We start from the raw sequence: 24,285 nt of genomic DNA, 5'->3' as shown, positions 1-24,285 counted from the left end.
TACACTGCATTCTGGGCAGACTCGGGTGTCGCACCCCGCTCCGCCTTCCGGAGAGAGCGTGGACACAGACACACACAACTCGAGCATAGCGAAGGCTCACAGACTCAGCGATTGTAGAGGACACACCAAGGAACGCGTTTGCAGGTTTTAGGGGGAAAAAAAGTGAGAGAGAGCTTGGAAGGCACTGCGAAGGGACGCAGCAAGCGGAGTGCTGGGGACGCCGTTTATGGCCATGCAGTACCGTGTGTGGGTGAGGGAGGCAGAGTGGACGCATCGCGAAAGGGAAGGCAGAGATCATCTGAGAAATCGCTTAACAGTCGCTCGGAGAAGAGAGACATCCGTGGAGCAGAGAACCCGCAGGGCATCCCGACAAAGAGCCGAGCCCATGCCACGGAAACACGCACCGATTAACTGATCTCATAAAGCAGGCGCAGAGGCCGGGAGGACACCCGGACACACACAGTTTTTCAGATAAAAGTGGAGAAAGGAATTAACATCTGTTGAGCTCCCACTAGTGCCAGGCACTTTAAATGCTTCGAAGGAAGGCCCAGAGCAGCAGGCAAAAATGGCAGGAGAGATGTGAACCTGGGAGCCTTAACCAGGGGGGACAACCTTCAGAGACGCCCCCATACCTAAGGATGCGCACAGGGGGAGGCGTGCAGGTATGCACAGCTTGAGAAGTGCCTGAGCTCACCTTCCATGTAAACAGCAGCAGACTCAGGGACATGCCCGCAGATGGCACTCACAGAGTGGATGCATGGATGTACATTCCAGGGCATATGTGTTACCCACCAGAGACTGTACAGGTGAAAAACCCTCAGATCCAGGAGTGGAGGGAGGAAGGCATGCACAAGGAGAAGCCTTGCACACACCTGTGAAATCTCAGAGGGGAAAAAGGTCTCAAGTATGACTGGGAAGTCAGTGACCACCCAGCAGTAGGAAGGCGAGGAAATAAAGACAGAAAAACTGCTTGTGTCAGTAGCTACTCCCAGACAGGTGCATCTGCAGGGGAGAGAGCAGCACCAGCATGGAGTGCGGGTGCGGGAAGCCAGATAGGCAGGCAGAGGAACAGGGGCAGACAGTGGAGAGAAACTCAGCCCTGCAAGATGGAGAGATAAGCCTCTCTCTGTTCCTAGGGGAGGGCGTGGAAGCAATGACAGAGGGAAGAAGGTAGGTCAGGGTATGTAAAGAGGAAAAAAACGCTCAGAAACCAGAGAGGAAGGAGTCCGCCGGAGGAGGCCAACCTGCAGTCAGAAACAGACCCAGGGAGCAGATAAAGGCTGACACACAGGGGTGGGGAGAGGCATCTCTGGGGGCAGTAGCTCGGCCAGCCATCTTGGGGGACAACTGGCAAACTGTACAGCTGATTACAGTAAGATTGACAGGCCCTGGATCAGAGGGAAGAAAGAGATGGGTGAGGAGGCCCACACAGGGAAGGAGTGCCCCCACCCCCCTCAGGAGAGCGAGGTGACAGAGGAGCCCCCAGTGCTCCCTGACCTACATGGCTGCTGGGGCCCAAGAAGAGAGTGCTATTTGTTTTCCTCCCTTGGTTTCTGCCTCCTACACCTTAGCGCTTTGTGCTTGGGATTAAAGTTTGGGTCTAAAAACCCCCACATTTATATGCCATTGTCTTAAGAAATAGATCAAAAATTCTTCCATCCCACTGCTTAGTTCTTGATTATTTATTTTCACTTTATAGGCGAAGGTACCAAAGTCAATGGCTTTCCTTACTCCTGACTACTTCTATTGCCTATTAATATCATTACTGTCTGTTTCCATCTCTGTGTATGCAAATTAAGAGGCCTGGTCAGTCTGTGCAGAGGCAGAGAAGGGAACCGCAGAAGACTTTTCCAAGCTCCTCTCCCTTTCTGAGTGTAGTCCTTGGGTGCCTTTTCTTCTGGAAGGGTGATACAGTATGCAGGGAGAGGAGGAAGAAATAAGCTGATTTGACGGTTGCAATTGGTTCCAGCCTTGTTTCTGACTTAACCAGTTCTGTCCCCAGGCCTGACTGTCTCTTTGGCCACAGAAACATTTTAAGGGACTTGAAAAAAGCAGGAATCGGGGTGAGACTGGAAACTTCTGACAGCTGAAAAATGGTGTGTTCAGCCAAACCTCCCACAGAGGTATCCTCAGGGCCTCTCCTGACTCAGGCAGGACCAGGGCTCCCTCATCACCATAAAGTTGCCAGCAGTGGGCAGATGGCCCAGCTTTTATCCTCCAGGAGAAGGATACATACTTGGGTTGTTACACTTTCCACACTTATCAAAGTAGGGCTCCTAACTTTAAATTGTAGCTGCATTTGGAATTCTGTTCTCTCCTGGGGAGGAGAAGCAGGATAGCTTTAACCTCTTATGTGAAACTTTATCATTCCTGTACTTGATAGGAAGGTGCTTGATGCTTGACAAGTGGCCTCCCAGGTGTTGGCCTATGCAAGGTTATGACTGTTATTCCTCTTGTGATGATTTTCTAAGACCCAGAAACTTCAAGAGGTTAATTTCCTAAATTAAGCATCAGAGTTACTTTTATCCAGATTATTTTGTATTGGATTTTCCTAAATTAACCTACTTGACCTAAGACTTCAGGGAGGTACATTTAGGAATTTTAGGAAGCTATGACTTAGGCTAAATACAGAAGTTCTCTAGATGTAATTGGGCAAGTATCTGAAATTATTAGAGTCCATGGAAACAGAATCTTTAATTGGAAACAATTCCTCACTGTTTCAAGACAAACAAACCTAATTGACCTTCATTACTCAAGTTTTCTATTTTTAGAGAAGAAATGAAGAATGCTATTTGGGAACCTTTTAAACAGAGATTAGGGTGGGGGATAGAGACATTGTGAGTTCAGGAATGGGAGTTATAGCTGGAGTAAATATCTCCTAAAAGTTGTTTTTCACTCAGTTTGAATACAGAAACAGTTTCCAGTTGATTATATACAAAAATGTATTAATTAGAAAGTTATTTTCATGGCTTGCAGAATGAACTCAGAATACTGATATAGATATTTAGTATATATTTCAAAGCTACTTTTTTCCCCCATAGTTTATTTTGAATGAAGTTAAAGTTGCTAAATAAAATCACATATTACAACTTCATAGTCATTCTAAATTCATGTCTGAATTTATGGTCTATATAATCCCTATGCATTTTAAATGATTTAATTTTACTTTAAATCCCTATACATTTAAATACATTTTATATGTTACTATAATTACATATTTCTCCCAGATATATCCTAAAAGTGTTTTAAATCAAACCTCAGAATTCTAAAACTTACCTTAGCCAATTCCTTCAGTAATGTGTAGCTGGCTTTATTTTGACATTTGAGTAAGTAATTTTGCAGTAACAAAAACCTTATCAAAATATTGTTTTCAGAATCTGCCATTGCTGAGCCTGTTTGATTTTTTTTTTTAATGTTTACTTAAAGTTTCAAAGGTGGTGGCTCAAATAATACTATCATGTTTGTCCAACTATTACATAAATGTCTCGCAAAGATGCATCTCAAGGCAGGAGACATTCATTCTCTATGCCTGAGCATGAGAAAGGAGATGCTTTAAGGGTTCTGTTAACGCATTATTTTGTTAACCCCAGTTATTGGCTTTAAATAAATTTTCCTGCTTGTATGAGTGTCTTCTAGGAAAATGATAGTATTTTGAAAATGTGTGTAAATACACTTACATTTAATTTTGTATGAGGAATTCAGTCTTGTTCAGTATTACCAGATTCTGTTACTTCCAGTCAAAGCATAAAGTCTTATTTAAACCTCTGAAGTTACTGTCCTTCATCATAGCTCCCTTTAATGTGTTCCATGATCTTATGAAATCACTCATCCCACAGGTCATGGGGTAGGAGATATCCTCTCCTCTCCTTTCTTTTTACCAAGTAAAGATATCAGTGTTTGATTCATCGTGGTTTAAGGCACAAAAAGACACATGCCTTACTTTTTCCTGTCTCTTCCTTTTTTGTGCCTGCCCTCAAACAATTTTGAATGTGTACGCGTGTGTTCAATAATCTGCTGTTATAAATACAGAAGAACCTGTTCTTAAGGGCACCACTCAAGCATCCAGACCTGCCAACACAGCTGCCACTGCTGCTGACACACTTACTAAGTGAAACAGTGAGGTTTGCCTTAGCAGATTCCTTCTGTTGCAGTTTTTTCACATAGCCAGTTTTAATTTAAATAGGTTAATCTTACTGACTTTAACTTAAACCCATCTTGAGGCTGAACTTGATCTGAAAAAAGCTTTGTATCAAGTAAAGTCAAATCTGTGCCCCATTTTGCAATAAGTGAAAAGTTTATTCAGATGATCAGGTGTTCAATGCAAAGAAGGGTGCTCCTCCTAGTGAAAAGCAGTGGCCAGATTGCCTGCAGGGATAGACGGGGAACCTTGGCACCAGAATTGAGAAGAGGAAGAAAGAACATATGTGAAGGATTGGACCGTGTTCAAGAAGAGAATTTAAAAGGAAAGGGGTGTAAAATCCTTGGAATGATTTACAGGAAAGCTTATCAAGGACAATCACCAGATTGAACCTTTCTATTTGCATTTGTGTTTTTTGTTTTTTTTTTAACTATGGAAGCTGTGCTGGGTCATTTTTAACAATTTGCAGTGACTACAGAGAGGATCAGGAGCCTAGCATCAGTGTTCAGCCTAAGTGTTTGCCAGTTTGGGTCAAATGTATTTGGAGTATTTAAGAAGATGTCCCTAAAATGTGATGAAATGGGCATTTCTTTGTGTAAGATGAGTAGAGTTTTAGAATAGGGAAGACAGCATGTGTATGACCACAGCACATTTGACTTGCCTGCATACCTCAGCTCCATAGGACGTTTCCCATGACTTAATACAGAAATCTCGAAAAGCAGGCCTGGAGCAGAATATAGTAAATTAATGACTGTCTCTACAGCCACGTTTAAGCTGGAAAAACATGGCATGAATCAGGTCAGATTTACCATGAAAATTGCTTTCTTTTCTTTACCTTTCTCCCTTCCCTTCCTTTCAGTTTATCTACCTATCTACAGTTTTGGTTGTGGCATTATGGCTCTTGATAGCCATGTTAAATCTTTAGGAAGAACTGGTTTAAGGGCCTCCACTAATACTTTGCCTGCAAAGGCCAAACCTGGAATTTCACAGCTAGCAGTTTAATATAGGATATAAGAAGAGGGAATCTTATTAATTAGACTGTATGCACCTTAAGGGCTTCCCAGGTGGTGCTAGTAGTAAAGAACCCGACTGCCAATGCAGAGACTTAATAGATGCGCATTTGATCCCTGGGTCGGGAAGATCCCCTGGAGGAGGGCATGGCAATCCACTCCAGTATTGTTGCCTGGACAATCCCATGGACAGAGGAGCCTGGTGGGCTACAATCCATAGGGTCACACAGAGTTGGACACGACTGAAGCAACTTAGCACACACGCATATGCTCCTTAAAGATTCATGAATCAAATTAGCACCTTGAATAGAACTCAGTAGTCAGAGCATTTGGCTACTAGTTTAATAACTAGGTTGTTAGACAGATAACATAAGTTTCTTTCTTGTTGGGGTTCCTATATGTTATTGGTCTAAACAACAGCTTTGGATCTTAAAGGGTTTTAACAGGCAGAGACTAGATGGGGGAGTCACATCTTCAGGAGAAAGAGTGGCATAGGCAAGGAAAGGGCAAAAGTAGAAAAGCTAAATCAGGCTTTGAGAATTGCAAGGAAGACCCTGTTCCTCTCACTTTTGAGTGCAGGAGAAAATATAATTGAATTAAAGAGAGGAAAGGGAAACTGGAGCAGATTAGAATTTATTCTGTCAAAACTGGGGAGACACTGATTAGAAAGTTGAGGTGATTGAGCTAATGCTTTAGGATTATTCTGGACTCTGCACATGATGAATGTAAGATGCATCTGGAAGGAAGTAGACAAGTTAGGAAGAAGTTCATGGTCAAGATCAGAGACGAGTAGAATGTGAACTAGAAATACAGTGGGAGACAAGATACTATAGATGAGTAGAATCTATGGAATGTAACACCAGGTTTTATAAGAACAGGGTTGAATTGAAATTTCTAGCCATCAGCACTAGGAAGATACCCTTAGTAGAGAGAGAAATTGGAAGCAGTTGGGAGGGTAAAATAGGGTCGGGGAGAGAAAGTACCATATTCTTCACTCAGTCCTTTGGTGATGAGGAGACTTAGGTTTGATTAGCTGTTCTGTATCTGAGAAGTATATTTGGGTCTAGGTCTAGACTAGAACAATGCCATACTATTTACATGTTTCAAACTTTTCCATTTGGGTGGAAATTTTGGGGATTGGTGATGTTTTGGGGGAAGTTGAAATTACTAGGTAGAAGAAATTTTGGTTTTGAATAGGTATTTTAAAACTTTGTTTGTATTTTTGTAGGCTCCCTTTATTCAATAACCTTCTCTATAAATTTCACTTAAGACTGTCATAGAGTACAGATAACATGAAAATTGAATTTGATTTTTACATGAAGATCAGGCCTTCCGTGCTTTCTGTCGCAAGTAATTATTGAAACATTAAGTAACTCTATAATGTTCCTGGATTTACATTTCAAGCATCATTTTAAAATGATTCCTAAAGGCCTTGAAAGGGTCAGTGTTTTCACTTCCGGATTACTTTCATTTCTGTTTATGCTTTGATTCTCTTTGTTTGTTTGACAGTTTGTGAAAAACAAACTAAAAAATAATCATGTGTACATATACATTGTCTCTATAGACTAGTTATGATCACTTGGTTCGTGGTCCATAGAGATAACCTTGGTTAGAAGACTTTTCTCATGAACAGTGAGCTGGTACAAGGAAGGAACCAAGCTTGAACTTTCTAATAAGATTCTCTGAGATGCTTTAGGATCTAAATATGCTTACCTGTAAACTTAAGTGTTAGCATATTTTTTAAAAGACATTTACTTAGTATCACAGCTTTTGGTTTTCATTGTTGAAACTCTGATGCCTCAGATAACCAGAAAACACATCCCTGTGGTTAAAACGCAGTTGAAACATGTTTTTGTTTTTTAAATAAAAGACTAAAGTAGGAGTAGGAATTTTTTGTAGAACTATCAAATATTCATTTAGCCAATGTTTATCTTCTGACATGTGCAGGCATAGAACTAGAACTGGAAAAGTCAGTGATGGTCCCTGCCTTAAGTACTCATGTCTTAGTAGTCACAAGCAGACATTAAAATTAAATAAGTGCAATAAAGTCTGTGTGCAAGGGGACACCTAAAGAGAGAAGGATTAGCTGTGAGTGCATCTGAGAAGTAGTGTTGGCTTTTTAATCTCCTGTCCCCTGCCCAGCCCACTCCAGTTGTGTTGTGTCCATCACATCCCTGAGATTGCACATGACTAGGTCCTTTGTTGTCAAATCCAGTGTCAAATCTCTCCGTTCCTGTCTTACCTCAGTATTGTGCCGTCCAGTTGATTACTCTTTCCTTTTAGAAACACTTTCTTGATTTTCCTCCCACTGCCCTGCCCATTCTCAGTCTCCTCTGCTGATGATCCTCTGCTTGACTGGCCTGTGGAAGTTGGAGATCCCAGTTCCTTTCTCTCTATTCACTCCCCTAGGGGAGCTCATCTAGTCCTGAGGATTTAAATGTCATCTGTATGTTAATGACCTCCAAATGTTTATCTCCAGCTCCAACCTTCCTCTGTTTCCAGGCACCAATTTTCAACATCTCATCTCTTTATCAAAGTATAAGAGGTTATCTCAAACGGAACAGTCCCAAACACAGTTCTTGATTTCACTCCTCAGACCTACATCTTTGTGAGTATTCCCCCATTTCAGTAGGTGGCAGCACTTGTTCCCAGTTGCCTAATAATTGCCTGGTTTACCTTGATTCATCTCCTCTTTTCTTGACTTAATTGATCCTTACCGTCAGTTCTGTCATTCTTCAAATGTCTGAAATCTGACTGCGTCCATCACCACCACTCCACACCCAGCCAACCTCATCTCTCTTGAGGACCTGTGCCATGGACTGCCAGCTGGCCTCCAAGCTTCCACTCTTCCTCCAGGAGTCCATTCACCGTGCAGCACCCAGAGGGACCTGTTTAAAACACTTAAATGTGATCATGTCGTCTCCAAGTTTCAAGGTTTCTAATAGCTTCCTTTGTTCTAGATGCTTCATTTATAAATTTCTAGTATTTTAAAAATAATACCCATCTTCCAATCCACGCTTATTTTACTGCTTCTCCTTATACCTTACTAGAGATCAGGATCACAAGGAACAAATCTTCATTTGTATTTATAGTCAGATTCGATGTGTAAGTTTATTTACACAGTTATAAAGTCTACATTAAGTTCTCTCTTTGAAAAAAAGATGGGATATTATGCTTCAAATATTGTTATAAGGTCTGGTTCACAGTAACTAACTTTTCAGGCCATTGTTCAGTTTGGATTTTTGCCTTCCATGTTCCTTTAAATAGTTGTATGAAATACTAACGTTTTAGACTTTTTTTTTTCACTTTGGCCTACATCAGATAGCTACAGTTTTCCAGAAACTCTCTAAAAACAAGGATTGTGTTAAATAGATCAGATTTTTTTTATTTCTCACTGCCCTTTTGATTCTCTCCTTTATATTTCCTTCTTCTCTATGCTGTAATGGCTAGAAAAACATTATTCTTTATTCCATACAAGCTTTAATATGGTTCTTCTAAAACTGCAGAGAACGAGTTTCTCCTATGTGTAAAGTTGGATCGACTGACAAAGCAAAATACCAGATTTTGTGAAACTTTGATTCTCTCTTTTTCTTTGGGTATAGGGTGGTGGTGGGGGCATTTAGAAGAAGATAGCTTTGGATTACCCTGAAATTTCACATTCATACTATCATTCTAAACATACTACCCCCTTTGACAAGAGCTGAGTATGTTTGATTTCAGGATTAACTGTCTGATTTCCTGTGCTATGTTCTGCTTTTGTTTAGTCACAAAATTGTGTCTGACTCTTTGCAACCCCATGTACTGCAGCCTACCAGCCTCCTCTGTCCATAGAACTTTTCCAGGCAAGAAGACTGGAGTGGGTTGCCGTTTTCCTCTCCAGGGATTTTCTGCTTTAGCTCCATCTTTTTTTTTTTTTTCCCTTCCTCTTCTTTCCCTGCCTAGATTTTTTTCTTTTACATTACCATGGTTAAAAATAGAATTATTGGATAATCTTTGGTTATTCTATCAGGTGACGTTTTGAAGAGCAGAATTAAATGACTTCTTAAAGGATTATAACCGCAAGTTCTTAAAATAGTATAGTACCTCTTTAGGAAAGAAAGATGTATCTTAAGTCATATCCCAGGATAAGTCATAAATACTTGTTACTATTTACTCGCATAGGTGAAAACAAATTCAGGCGCCAGGTGATATTTTCTTAAGCTGTAGTGCAAAACCAAAACAGTGATCCCCCCCAAAGCCATTTATTCTTATCAGTTCTTAATTCTCTAACTTTCAGATATTTCACATTTTATATAACTGTTGTTAAGGAGGAGTAGGAGAACCTAACTTATCTAGAGTGGGCAAGAGCACAGTTCTTAAAGTGACCCAGGCCCGAGTTTGAGCTCCAAGTCACTTTTTAAAGCTGTGCAACCTTATGTGATTTCACAGGATTTTCTTGAGAAGTGCAAATAATAGTATCTACCTAACAAGGGTATTCTGAGAACTCCCAGAGGTGATAGTAAAAATGATTACACTGGCCTGACACATTTTAAGCACTCAATAAATAGTAACTAGGTAGCTATAATCATTTCCTAAAACAATCTCACTTAAAGCAGTCACCTGGTGCGTGACCATTTATAGAAAGTTTTCTGGTTTTGACAAAGTTCCAAAATTATATTTGACTTGGGAATTTTTTTCTTTTTCTACTGTCTCTATCATGACTTATGAAGTATTTAATAAACACCTATTGGTTAATTTTAAATAATTCAAGAACTAACTTGAGTCAAAGCTCTATGATGGATGCAAAAGGGAAACTGAAGGTATTTCAAGTATATCTCTAACCTTAGAGAATAAAGTTAGACCTCTGTAATGTGTTTCTTAGAGAAATCACTCTTTTCTAGGCCAGAAGTCTATTTCTTATGGTTGTATGTTGACAAAACCAGTAGTGGTTGATAAAGTAAAAGTAACTATAGATTTAATTTTTCCTGAGGGATGAGCAATATGTAAATAATCAAGAGATGTTTATAATGATTTTTATAGGATAACTCTCTTCTTGTGGTGGTGGTTTAGTCACTAAGTTGGTCTTGACTCTTGCGACCCCATGGACTGTAGCCCACCAGACTCCTCTGTCCCTGGGATTTCCCAGGCAAAAATACTGGAATAGGTTGCCATTTTCTTCTCCAGGGGATCTTCCTGACCCAGGGATCAAACCCATGTCTCCTGCATCTCAGGTGGATTCTTTACTGCTACTCTCTTCTTATTTAATCCCCAAAGAAACCAGAGCCTTGCCCCTTCTCTCCTCTTCTAAAAGAATCCTATCAGAAACTTAAATTACTGGGACTGCCCTGGTGGTCCAGTGATTTAAGATCCACCTGCCAATATAGGGGACATGGGTTCAGTCCCTGGTCTGGGAAAATCCTACAGGCCCAGAGGAACTAGGGCCTCACACTGCAACTAGAGAAGAGCCCCCCTCACCACAACCTGCATGTGACAATGAAGACCCAGCACAGCCAAGCATAAAATTTTAAAGGAGAAATTAAAATTCAGTTCAGTTCAGTCACTCAGTCGTGTCTGACTCTTTGTGACCCCATGAATTGCAGCACGCCAGGCCTCCCTGTCCATCACCAACTCCCAGAGTTTACTCAAACTCACGTCCATCGAGTTGGTGATGCCATCCAGCCATCTCATCCTCTGTTGTCCCCTTCTCCTCCTGCCCCCAATCCCTCCCAGCATCAGGGTCTTTTCCAGTGAGTCAGCTCTCAGCATCAGGTGTTCAAAGTACTGGAGTTTCAGCTTTAGCATCATTCCTTCCAAAGAAATCCCAAGGCTGATCTCCTTCAGAATGGACTGGTTGGATCTCCTTGCAGTCCAAGGGATTCTCAAGAGTCTTCTCCAACACCACAGTTCAAAAGCATCAATTCTTCGGCGCTCAGCCTTCTTCACAGTCCAACTCTCAGATCCACACATGACCACTGGAAAAACCATAGCCTTACTAGACGGACCTTTGTTGGCAAGTAATGTCTCTGCTTTTGAATATGCTGTCTAGGTTGGTCATAACTTTCCTTCCAAGGAGTAAGCATCTTTTAATTTCATGGCTGCAATCACAGTTAAGATTGCATAGTAAAATTACTTAGTAAATTACGTATTACTTTTATAGTCCTGATATATTGCAAGGAATAGTCCCTGAGAATAAGTGGACATAGATTTCTTTGGTCATACAGCAGTTTATGTTTCAGTAGTTGGCTTATTATAATGGCAGTTTTCAAGAACATAACTAAACTTTTGAGCATTTTAGTATTGTCTACACTTTTATTCTAAGCTTAAGAATGCCCTACATTCCCTGAGAAATAAATGAGAGGGTTAATTCAAGGAACTCTAAAAGCAGTGAACCAAATAAGAGTTGAACAGAATCTTTTGACTGTAAAGTGAAAGACGCTCAGTTGTGTCCGACTCTTTGCGAGCCCATTGACTGTATAGTCCATGGAATTCTCCAGCCAGAATACTGGAGTGGGTAGCCTTTTCCTTCTCCAGGGGATCTTCCCAACCCAGGGATCAAACCCAGGACTCCCACATTGCAGGCGGATTCTTTACCAGCTGAGCCACAAGGGAAGCCCTTTGACTTAAAAGCATCACCTTTATCAGGTTGTTGAAGCATTTATCAAAAGGGGTTACCCTAGTCAGTACCAGTCTGCATTGTGTTTCTTGGCTGGACGAAGAGACCAGATCACTATCTTATTTATAACTCAACTACTATTCAGTTAAACCCTAGAGTTACTTGATTTTCAAAAGAGCTACCAGCTGCAAATATTTAATTAAAGCTAAAAATCTAAAGTTGAAGTCCTGCTGAAATTCCATTCGTAATGGAAATGTACTTAGTAAGTTAAACATTACTGTAAAACATGCCATATCATATTTGGTCACCTGTAATTACTTTATCTTTTAAAACTGGATTGCATTTTAAAATATACAATGAGTTGAGGTTATGTTTGTGCAGTTAAAATTAGGCTAAAAAGATTTAGATGAAAAGGAACCTGAGACGTATAATGGTATTGACTTTTAGAACTTATTCCTGGTCCCTTTCCTATTAACACGGTAGTCAGATGCATAAAAAGTGGTATAGCATTCTAGCCGTCTCTTGTTGCTTTAAAAAAAAAGAAAAAATTCAAGAACTATAGTACCTAACATCTTCTTGTCTAAAATTGGGATTAAAATTGATAATGGATTTAAGGGTCTCATATGTTTTTCTCTTCAAGCTTGTTAGGTATCTTAAAGGAGTTTTTCAGTAACAGTAATCCCAGCTTATTGTGTTTAGATAAACACCCACAATTACTCCATGGACGAGGGTTTTATTTTTTTAATAAAAAACGTTAACACAATACTTATATATGTTCCTTTACTATACATGGTCCTTACAGGGGTTAAAAAAAAAGAAAACTAATTTTTTTAAGTTTTTATTTAGTCAGAAACCTTGAAAATTGCAGTGATTTTATGAAATTCATTTTCCTTGGAAACAAAGTGCCAGAAGAATTGAATGAGCATTTAAGTGCTTTTACATGTTTAGCACAGGGAGATAACCTATTACAGAGGCAAGAGAAGGAAAGGGTTCTGTATTTGAGATCCAGAAACCAGGATTTGAGGTCCAGCTGTGCTAACCACTAGCTAAATGATCTCAACCAATGAACTCTGCCTGTCGGAGACTCATTTATCTCCCTCTGAAATAGGTGATGATGTCTTCCTCCCACCCACAGCTGGTTTTAGAAGGCCTCCCTTGAGGCTATGGTATAAAAATGCTCTGTACATTACAAAACTGTCTAAACAAGAACAAGTTATCATTTTTATTGAGGAATCAAGTAATACAACTAGAACTCTAAGCATATCAGGAGGTAAGGTTCTAAATGCAAGTCATGAGGCAAAAGGTTGGATAATGTCAAAATTACCCTTGAATGTTCCAAAGGTGATGTACAGCATAGTAGTACTGTTTTTTCTATACAACTCCAAATAGTAAAGTATATAATGTCTATAGTTGGATACTGCATATATAAAGAGACCATAGCCAACATGATTTTATAATACATTTTTCAGCATAATGTATATAAGTACTTGTAAGTTAAATTTGTATTAGACTCTTCTGTAACATAACAACCAGGAGTAAGACAACTTATGCAAAAATAGACCCTAATGTAGTGGTACCATAGACACAAGCATCTGGAAAAACAATAGCTAATGGTAGTTAAAGTAGGCACAGTTCAGCGTGAGCAAAATGGTGGCATTTGTATCTTGTTTGGTGAGGAAGTGTGTAATGTTTTAAAATGTGAGTCCTTTCTCAGTTGGGCATTCATCCCCCAAATACTCGACACTCCTTGTTGCTTTATACCCAGTCTCTTACCTGAGTCTTTGATTCCTGATTCATCCAAAGGAAGGCCTAGCTGAGGAAATTAATCTTAAACTTGAACATTAAGTGATTAATGTGGATTGGCAAAATAGTGTTAGGGAAGTTATGCCAGGTTGAAGGAACAGGTAGGAAGTAGGAATAGGAAAGTGTTTACAAAACAGACTGAAAAAGGTTAACAGTGCTGAGCCACAATTGGGAAGTAAAAAAGATGAGACTGGTTGGTCCTATAGTTGGAGCTTCTGCTTTCTATGTGAGGAGTTTGTTTTACTTTGATAGAACCACTGCAAAGTGGTATCTGAGAGAGCTTCTGCTAGCTATTTCAATGAGGAGCATTTGGAAGGAATTGAAGGAAGGGAAGAATTGATGCTTTTGAACTGTGGTGTTGGAGAAGACTTTTGAGAGTCCCTTGGACTGCAGGGAGCTCCAACCAGTCCGTCCTAAGGGAAATCAATACTGAATGTTCATTGGAAGGACTGATGCTGAAGCTGAAACTCCAATACTTCGGCCACCTGACTCATTTGAAAAGAGCTGACTCATTTGAAAAGACCGTGATGCTGGGAAAGATTGAAGGCAGGAGGAGAAGGGAACGACAGAGGATGAGATGGTTGGATGGCATCACCAACTCAATAGACGTGAGTTTGAGTAAACTCCAGGAGTTGGTGAAGGACAGAGAGGCCTGGCGTGCTGCAGTCCATGGGGTCGAAAAGAGTCAGACACAACTGAGCAACTGAACTGACTGACTGACTGAAGGAAGGGAGGAAGGCCTTTGTTTAGTTGCTTGGTAATAGGGGCCTGGAAGCAGGCTAGAAACTTTCAAAGTAGGAACTGAGCTTAATTTGAGGGTGTCTGGGGCATGCGTGTGTATGCATGCTCAGCCATTCAGTCATGTCTGACTCTTTGCCACCCTGTGGACTGCTGCCTTCCAGGCTCCTCTGTCCATGGGATTCTTCAGGCAAGAATACTAGAGTGGGTTGTCATTTTCCTCCTTCAGAGTCTGGGGCATGTTGGCCCCAAGCCCTGAGCCACCTTTGCTTCGTGTGTGTGTGTGTGTGTGTGTGTGTGTGTGTGTGTGTGTGTGTGTGTGTGTGTGTGTGTGTGATATTCAGGCCTTCAGCACATTTTATTCTTTCTTGGGAATATCGGCTGATTCCACCATCTCCTGTTTGCTCCAAATGAAGTCATACTAATTTAAGCCTTTATCACCAGAGTGTTCCTAAATAAAACATCCCCTGGAGCCGATATCTAATCCTTTTCCCTAGCCCAGATTCATCGCTGTCTATCTTTCTTACATGTGACTGAAAGAGCTGCTTTCCCTGAAGCAATTTCTTTTAGGAACTCACTTTCTTATTCCAAAAATCAGAAGAGCCTCCAGTCCTTTATCCTGTCAAAGGCAAGACTTAAAGGCCACCCCTAAAGGAGTAATGGAGGGGGTTAAGGTAGGACTAGTTCACAGGGTGGTAAACCTATGAAATTCTCAGGTTGGAAATTTAAATTACTGTCCTATTTACGCAGTAGTGGATAGAAGTTAAAACTGAAGACACATTTTGACGTCAAGAAGAGATTAGCCAGGGATCACCAGGTCCAATTCTCGTCCTTTATGTCCTGTTTCACATGTGAAAGGAAGCTGCACACATCCAGAGATCTGCCCTCCATCCACACACCACCCATTCCTGTATCCTTGCTTTTTTGCTTCTGTTCAGTTCAGTCGCTCAGTCGTGTCCGACTCTTTGCGACCCCATGAATCGCAGCACTCCAGGCCTCCCTGTCCATCACCAACTCCCGGAGTTCACTCCGACTCACATCCATCGAGTCAGTGACGCCATCCAGCCATCTCATCCTCTGTTGTCCCCTTCTCCTCCTGCCCCCAATCCCTACCAGCATCAGAGTCTTTTCCAATGAGTCAACTCTTCGCATGAGGTGGCCAAAGTACTGGAGTTTCAGCTTTAGCATCATTCCTTCCAAAGAAATCCCAGGGCTGATCTCCTTCAGAATGGATTGGTTGGATCTCCTTGCAGTCCAAGGGACTCTCAAGAGTCTTCTCCAACTCCACAGTTCAAAAGCATCAATTCTTCAGCGCTCAGCCTTCTTCACAGTCCAACTCTCACATCCATACATGACCACTGGAAAAACCATAGCCTTGACTAGACGGACCTTAGTCGGCAAAGTAATGTCTCTGCTTTTGAATATGCTATCTAGGTTGATAATTTTGAGCATTACTTTACTAGCATAACTTTTCTTCCAAGGAGTAAGCGTCTTTTAATATCATGACTGCAGTCACCATCTGCAGTGATTTTGGAGCCCAGAAAAATAAAGTCTGACACTGTTTCCACTGTTTCCCTATCTATTTCCCATGAAGTGATGGGACCGGATGCCGTGATCTTCGTTTTCTGAATGTTAAGCTTTAAGCCAACTTTTTCACTCTCCTCTTTCACTTTCATCAGGAGGCTTTTGAGTTCCTCTTCACTTTCTGCCATAAGGGTGGTGTCCTCTGCATATCTGAGGTTATTGATATTTCTCCCGGCAATCTTGATTCTAGCTTGTGTTTCTTCCAGTCCAGCATTTCTCATGATGTACTCTGCATATAAGTTAAATAAGCAGGGTAACAATATACAGCCTTGATGTACTCCTTTTCCTATTTGGAACCAGTCTGTTGTTCCATGTCTAGTTCTAACTGTTGCTTCCTGACCTGCATACAGGTTTCTCAAGAAGCAGGTCAGGTGGTCTGGTATTCCCATCTCTTTCAGAATTTTCCACAGTTGATTGTGATCCACACAGTCAAAGGCTTTGGCATAGTCAATAAAGCAGAAATAGATGTTTTTCTGGAACTCTCTTGCTTTTTCCATGATCCAGCGGATGTGGGCAATTTGATCTCTGGTTCCTCTGCCTTTTCTAAAACCATCTTGAACATCTGGAAGTTCACAGTTCACGTATTGCTGAAGCCTGGCTTGGAGAATTTTGAGCATTACTTTACTAGCATGTGAGATGAGTGCAATTGTGCAGTAGTTTGAGCATTCTTTGGCATTGCCTTTCTTTGGGATTGGAATGAAAACTGACCCTTTACAGTCCTGTGGCCACTGCTGAGTTTTCCAAATTTGCTGGCATATTGAGTGCAGCACTTTTACAGCATCTTTCAGGATTTGAAATAGCTCCACTGGAATTCCATCACCTCCACTAGCTTTGTTTGTAGTGATGCTTTCTAAGGCCCACTTGACTTCACATTCCAGGATATCTGGCTCTAGATTAGTGATCACACCATTGTGATTATCCAGGTCGTGAAAATCTTTTTTGTACAGTTCTTCTGTGTATTCTTGCCACCTCTTCTTAATATCTTCTGCTTCTGTTAGATCCAGACCATTTCTGTCCTTTATCAAGCCCGTCTTTGCATGAAATGTTCCCTTGGTATCTCTAATTTTCTTGAAGAGATCTCTAGTCTTTCCCATTCTGTTCTTTTCCTCTATTTCTTTGCATTGTTCACTGAAGAAGGCTTTCTTATGTCTTCTTGCTATTCTTTGGAACTCTGCATTTTATCTTTCCTTTTCTCCTTTGTTTTTCACCTCTCTTCTTTTCACAGCTGTTTGTAAGGCCTCCCTAGACAGCCATTTTGCTTTTTTGCATTTCTTTTCCATGGGGATGGTCTTGATCCCTGTCTCCTGTACAGTGTCATGAACCTAATTCTGTAGTTCATCAGGCACTCTGTCTATCAGATCTAGGCCCTTAAATCTATTTCTCACTTCCACTGTATAATCATAAGGGATTTGATTGAGGTCATACCTGAATGGTCTAGCGGTTTTTCCTACTTTCTTCAGTTTAAGTCTGAATTTGGTAATAAGGAGTTAATGATCTGAGCCACAGTCAGCTCCTGGTCTTGTTTTTGTTGACTGTATAGAGCTTCTACATCTTTGGCTGCAAAGAATATAATAGTCTGATTTTGGTGTTGACCATTTGGTGATGTCCATGTGTAGTCTTCTCTTGTGTTGTTGGAAGAGGGTGTTTGCTATGACCAGTGCATTTTCTTGGCAAAACTCTATTAGTCTAGTCTTTGCCCTGCTTCATTCTGCATTCCAAGGCCAAATTTGCCTGTTACTCCAGGTGTTTCTTGACTTCCTACTTCTGCATTCCAGTCCCCTATAATGAAAAGGACATCTTTTTTGGCTGTTAGTTCTAAAAGGTCTTGTAGGTCTTCATAGAACCATTCAACTTCAGCTTCTTCAGCGTTACTGGTTGGGGCATAGACTTGGATTACTGTGATATTGAATGGTTTGCCTTGGAAACGAACAGAGATCATTCTGTCATTTTTGAGATTGCATCCAAGCACTGCATTTCGGACTCTTTTGTTGACCATGATGGCTACTCCATTTCTTCTGAGGGATTCCTGCCCGCAGTAGTAGATATAATGGTCATCTGAGTTAAATTCACCCATTCCAGTCTATTTTAGTTCGCTGATTCCTAGAATGTCGACGTTCACCCTTGCCATCTCTTGTTTGACCCCTTCCAATTTGCCTTGATTCATGGACCTGACATTCCAGGTTCCTATGCAATATTGCTCTTTACAGCACCGGACCTTGCTTCTATCACCAGTCACATCCACAGCTGGGTATTGTTTTTGCTTTGGCTCCATCCCTTCATTCTTTCTGGAGTTATTTCTCCACTGATCTCCAGTAGTGTGTTGGGCACCTACTGACCTGGGGAGTTCTTCTTTCAGTATCCTATCGTTTTGCCTTTTCATACTGTTCATAGGGTTCTCAAGGCAAGAATACTGAAGTGGTTTGCCATTCCCTTCTCCAGTGGATCACATTCTGTCTTTTTTTTTTTTTTTTTTTAAGCAATGCTGAAAACACAAACTCCAAGGAAAAGGAGCTTTTTCGCTTAGGGCACTCCTTTTCCTTGGAGTTTGTCTTTTCAGCATTGCTAAAAAAAAAAAAAAAAAGATCCATCTTTTCCATGAGCCTTTTCTCTTTTCTAGTATCTCTTCTAACCCGTACTTTTCTCCTTTTTGAGAGTCCTTACTGCACCTCCCAGCAGTACTTAACCTAATATTTAATTATTTTCAAACGTTCTCCAACTAAAAAGTGAACTCTGTGCCTGAAGGAGCAAGCCCCCAAACTTTTGGATCTGCCATAGCAGATGTGTGTGGAGCCCAAGATAGTAGGCAAAAATAGTATGGCAAAACAGGAAGATTGAGTCCTAGATTATGGTCCCAGCTTAGTTATTAATGTGACACATGGGCCATTGTGGTTATATAGCGGGAGGTAGGTGGGCAGCAACTGGATTATCTCCAGATTGGGAATTCTGGGATTCTAGTAGTGTGTGACTGCCTAACTGAATATGGTGAGAGGAGAAGAAGAGACTCTTAAAAATTTACAGTTGTGAGTCTGGAGAAGCACCCTGACCAGAAAGTAGGAAAGAGGTGCCAGTTTGGTGAGGGGCAGCGGTAGTTTGTTGTAGTTGAGTCACTCAGTCCTGTCCAACTCTTTTGCGACCTCGCAGGCTGTAGCCCACCAGGCTCCTCTGTCCATGGGATTTCCCAGGCAAGAATACTGGAGTGGGTTGCCATTTTCTCCTCCAGGGGATCTTCCCGACCCAGGGACCCAATCAGTGTCTCCTGGAGAGTTTGGCAGGCAGATTCTTTACCACTGAGCCACCAGGGAAGCCCAGGGTAGTTTAGTGTTTGCCAATTTTACTGTCTCTGAGAGTTTCTAATGCAAATATCGTGGGCAGTGATAAGTTGCAATTTTTGGAGAGATCCCAAGTTGAGGAATCCTGAAGAGATTCAGAGTCAGTCACCAAACAAACAGGGTGAGCTTCCAGGAGAGAGTGGATATACCAAGAGGAAAGTGAGGGCACTAGGTTTTGAAATGAAAGGCATGATCAAACAGCTAGGAGGACAGGTGTCTCCAAGTGTGAGGAAGTTGTGATATCCAGTGGAGAAGTGAGCAGTTTGAAAACAGAGGAAAGTTAGCATTTGTCTGACCAAGAAGAATTGATGAACTTGATAGACAAGTTCAAATTCCAGTGATGAGCTGAAGATAATCTCCCTTCAAGGAGTCAGGAAGGAAAGTGTCAGAGGAGATGTTTGTGATTTGAAGAGAGAGCAGGAGGCGGGGCTGATTTAAGTATTCTGGAAGCTAGAACCGGGACCTCGCCTACTTCCCCACATGAAGGGAGCCTCCCCAGGGCTTCTGCAGGCAAACTGCCATTACTTCTGGTAGAGGGTTAGCTGTGGAATGCCCATTTGGGTGAGGCTTTCTCCCTCTAAGGAAATTCAAATTAGCATTAATCTATATTTTACATTTTCATAAAAGACCATGAATTAGAATGAATCACTACAAAAAATTGTCTCCCACACATTTTTTCAAGCAGTAGTACTTTGATTCTGCTGATAAGTCTAAAGTTAAATTATCTTCATGGTGGTAGAACAATGGTGATAGTAACTACTATGTTTTCTCCAAGAAGATGTTTATCTATTTTTATAAATAGTAATAGGACGGTTAATGCTACCAGTTGGTTTTCTATTCAGATGATCTATCTTTTAAAGTACTTATCCTTTACTTATTTCTCTCTAGTTTATTGTGATACTGATTAGTAAACTTTTCAATCTGCAGAGTTTTGGGAAGTAACTGATATCAGTAGTTAATGTGGAGGGGCTAGGGAGGGCCACATGGATGCCTCTGTATTTTTCTTTAAGGTAGAGTTGAGACCAGAAACCCCTGCTTCTGTTTTTGTGCTTTGAATTTGGATATGAGGGTATGAAGACTAGCTGATGTGTTACTATTAAAATGTTATTCAAATCTGATTTCCCCATGAATTTCTGTTACCAATTTGGGAGAGCATTCCCATAGTAGTGAACCAGTCCCATACTGGTGATTTGGGGTATAGGAAATTATGCCTGAGACTATGGTAGATATTTACAATTACAGCTTTTCTTTTAAATACATAGCTCTATGAGAAGATATTAAAAGTTAGGAAGAAGACAAAGTCATAATAAAACATTATTCTAGAAATTATATTCTCCTGATGAAAAGCTTGTGATGGAACTGGTTACTTGTTTGACCCTCAGCTAAAAACTCATCACTGGTAAAATGTGAGAAAATGAAGGAAGGAGAGGGTGGGATATACAGACAGAGTAACCTGGAAACCTACATTACCATATGGAAAATAGATAGACAATGGGAATTTGCTGTATGACTCAGAACTCAAACCAGAGCTCTGTAACAACCTAGAGGGGTGGGATGGGGAGGAAGGTGGGAGGGAGGTTCAAGAGGGAGGGGACATAGGTACTCCTATGGCTGATTCCTGTTGATGTCTGGCAGAAACCAACACAATACTGTAAAGCAATTATCCTTCGATTTTAAATAAATTTAATTTTTTTTTAATGTGAGAAAATGGAAACCACAGTTCATCCTCAAATATTTTAATTTTATACTAGCATCCTGTTAAGGGTTTTGCAAGATTCCTTTAATTATCTCTAGCTTTCCTTCACCTCTTTGAAAAATATATCAAGAAACTAAGCAAGAATATTTTTTCATGTAAAATTGAATTAGTACACTAATCATTTTTTGCCAAATCATGTTAGTCATTTTCAAAAACCTGATTAGCTACACTGCCAAAAGATACCTCGGTTGTACTGTCAATAATAGTGCAATGTCATTTATCAAGGCAGCCTAAGATAATGACATATAAACCTAAGTATGTAGTGGAAAGGTTTCCACAGACTATAGCACTGATCAAATGCATGGATTTAAAGTTTAAACATTTAGTTCTGTGTCCAGTAACCAAGTTTGATCTGTTTGTTTCTTATGTTTCTTTTAATAGAATTTAATTCCTTTTCGACCTTCAATTCAATTCCAAGGGCTCCAAGGGGTGAGTACTCTTATTTAGCAAAAAATCTAATCTTACACAGTATTATATTTAACTCTTAAAATTTGTTTTCACCTGTGCCTCTTGATATATTAATAACGTCAATCATATTTTGTGACTAAATGTAAATTTATGATACTTTTAAGACTTGAGTTATCTTCTTGATTTATTTAAAAAGTAATTCAGATACAGATATTGAGAGTAGTTATTTCCAAGTCATAGCTACTTGATCTTTTAACTTTTTCTTTGAAGTGTAACATACATCATAGTGTTAAGAGATTATATTTACCACAAGCAACTGAAAAGAATCATTAATTTTAGGCAAGTTATGACTATGTGATTGTTAATATGAACAAACTTTTGTTGTCTATGGACTTTATTTCTTTGATTGTACATGCTAAGAAATAAAATGTATATATAGAAAATTGAGTTTTTCCAGTACACGGAATAAACAAAGTATTGTCTGTTTTATCACTGCACTTAAAAATATAATAAGTGATAACCCCTAATAAAATGGACTGATGAATTTTGTATTTGTAATAGATGATACACTTCACAGGAATAGTGTCAATATTATTTCATAATTATTATTACTATTTAATATTAATAAAATGGTAGACTCAATCATCCCTTCACTTAAATTAATATGCATTTCTAAATTTGTCTCTAATACTATCTATAGTATGGAGATTTGGACTATCTGTAAATGGATTTTAGAGCTATAGTGAAAGGGCAACCTGAGGGGGGAAGATCCTGTTCCTGCTTATTATATATCTATATGCTTGAGAATTTTTATGTCACAAAACGCAAAAATTCAATGTGAATAAATAGAATCTTTTTAAACTTCATAACTTGAAAACATTTCAGGAGTCAAGAGATTAATTGTATCATTCAGCACCAACTAAGAGTACTTCTAAATCTTGTGAAATCCTAACGTGAAGGAGATGTTTGTGTGTGGATGTCAGCGGTTTGCTTCTACATGACTGCTTTATAATGAAGTCCTCTTTTTTTCTCCCCCAGTAACTGAATGTTCATGAATGGGATCCTGATGGGAACAACTGTTTTTCTGAATTTTGTTTTATAGCTTTTTAGATGGTCTTTACTGCATGCTGATTCTATCTTGAGATACTAGTTTTGGTTGTTCACTTAAGGCTTCTTGAACTTAAGTTTCAGTGGCATCAGTAACATCTGAAGGGATGTTCTAGAGGCAGGAATTCCTGAGCTCAGCCAGGCTGCCCATTTCAGTGATGGGTTACCTGGGAAGAGAGGACAATACTCAGGGAAGGGAGAGGAGGGTTTGAACTCCTTTTCTCTCCCTAGCAGCTGACAGCTTGTTTGGTGTCTGCTTCTTCCCTCTTCCCATAATTCTTCCAGTTGGGAAGCGGAGGCCAGGGAAATGCAAGTGAAGGATATTTTCTTAGGAGGGACTAGGTTAGACTGAATAATGAGGAACCAAGACGTGTAGGCTTCCAAGCTCTTGATTCAGAAATGTAGGTTTTAGCAGTCTCAGAAGGACTGTGGCTTGTATGGCATACCTGTTACCCCAGGCCCTAGGCACCATGACCAAGCAGGCAGTTTCTGTTTGAAACTTCGACCTTCCTTTTCTGAAATCTGCTACCCACCTCCCCCAAACTTTCCTAGTTTTCCAGGCTTCCCCAGTTTATCTCTGCAAGCTCCATTCTTCCTACTCTATTGTCTGAGTAGAGTTCACTGATAAAAGTAATTTAGGTATAAATAACTGATGGGTTTAAATCTTAATGGGCATTTGAATTTTAACAGATAAGCTTTTAACCAAATGAATGGTTGTTGGAGTTGGAAGGCTGGGAGTGTGGGGGGAGGGAGTGCCTCAGAAGGCACTCAGCTGGAGGACACTGGGTCCTACCTTGCGCACTCTGGGCTCTATCTTCTCCATCCCCCACCCCCCGCCGCAGTCCCCTTTTTATTATTCTAACTGGGAACAAAATATATGGACTCAGCATTGTTTCAGAGCCTGCAGCTGCATTCCAGCCTCCCCTCCCCCCTTCTCTTTGCAGAGCCCTCCCCGTCCCTTTGGGACTTGGTAAAAACAAAGAGTCATTGCAGGGGAGGGAGTGGGTTGGCACAGCCCACAGGGAGGACACAGAGCCACAAATGTGAGGGTCTTCTGTACAGTGTTCCTCTGTTTTTCTTGAGAGCCATGGTAATTTAACATTGCCAGTGCTGATGCTTTAAAAACTCTCTAAAGAAGTGTCCTTAGAGAGTTTTCCTATGTGGAAAATGTTTAGGACTCAAAATTGGAAGGTTTTAACTTAGATTGCCCACAAAAGGGTTTTTCTTAATGAGAAATTTTAGTTGTCTTCTAATACAGGGTTCCCGACGCTTTGAAAGTTTTCCTAGAAAGAATGTGGCAAATCTAACAAATGTACAGTCTTCACATCAAATGTGATTGAAAATGTAAATTAACTATCATGACAGTGTCCTGTGTAGACATATTTGAAATAGAAATGAAATGTTTTCAATGCATCATTTTAAAAGTGAACATTTAGTGTCAAGATTATTTCCTTCATCCCTGATCCTAAGCACTGCATGGTTATGCTGTTTCTTGTTACTAATTATAGGATTTTCCCTCTTCTGTTAGAAAGTCAGAATTTGGGTCTTGGCAGGTTAGCTTTTAAGCGTATTTACTTTTGTGCCTGAACATGTTCTCTTAAAGTTTTCTTCTAAAAAAAAAAATGCAGACTGGACCATTAAACAAAGTATAGCAATATGGTCTTAAAGAGGAAAATTCTGAGAATCATTGATTACCTGGATTTTTATCATCACAGTTGGGCAGCATAAAAAATGTAAATTGTGTCTTTCACACTTCATCTCACCCTTTACCCTCTGTGGAAGAGAATACTCAGGAAATTGACTGGTCGTTGAAGGCATTT

The 24,285-nt window shown here is 40.3% G+C and overlaps 1 protein-coding gene across 1 annotated transcript in view; it reads left to right on the top strand.

The window, feature by feature from the left end:
- The window catches only part of ELL2 (elongation factor for RNA polymerase II 2), a 75,259-nt gene that overhangs the window by 1,332 nt on the left and 49,642 nt on the right, over positions 1 to 24,285 (top strand). Inside the window, exon 2 of the mRNA XM_069592593.1 lies at positions 21,332 to 21,379. Coding sequence (XP_069448694.1) covers positions 21,332 to 21,379 — 48 coding nt within the window. The remainder of the gene's footprint in view (positions 1 to 21,331; positions 21,380 to 24,285) is intronic.

Source organism: Ovis canadensis, chromosome 5 (assembly GCF_042477335.2).
Source record: "Ovis canadensis isolate MfBH-ARS-UI-01 breed Bighorn chromosome 5, ARS-UI_OviCan_v2, whole genome shotgun sequence".
Taxonomy (NCBI): Eukaryota; Metazoa; Chordata; class Mammalia; order Artiodactyla; family Bovidae; genus Ovis; species Ovis canadensis.
This window is presented reverse-complemented; position numbering and strand designations above follow the sequence as displayed.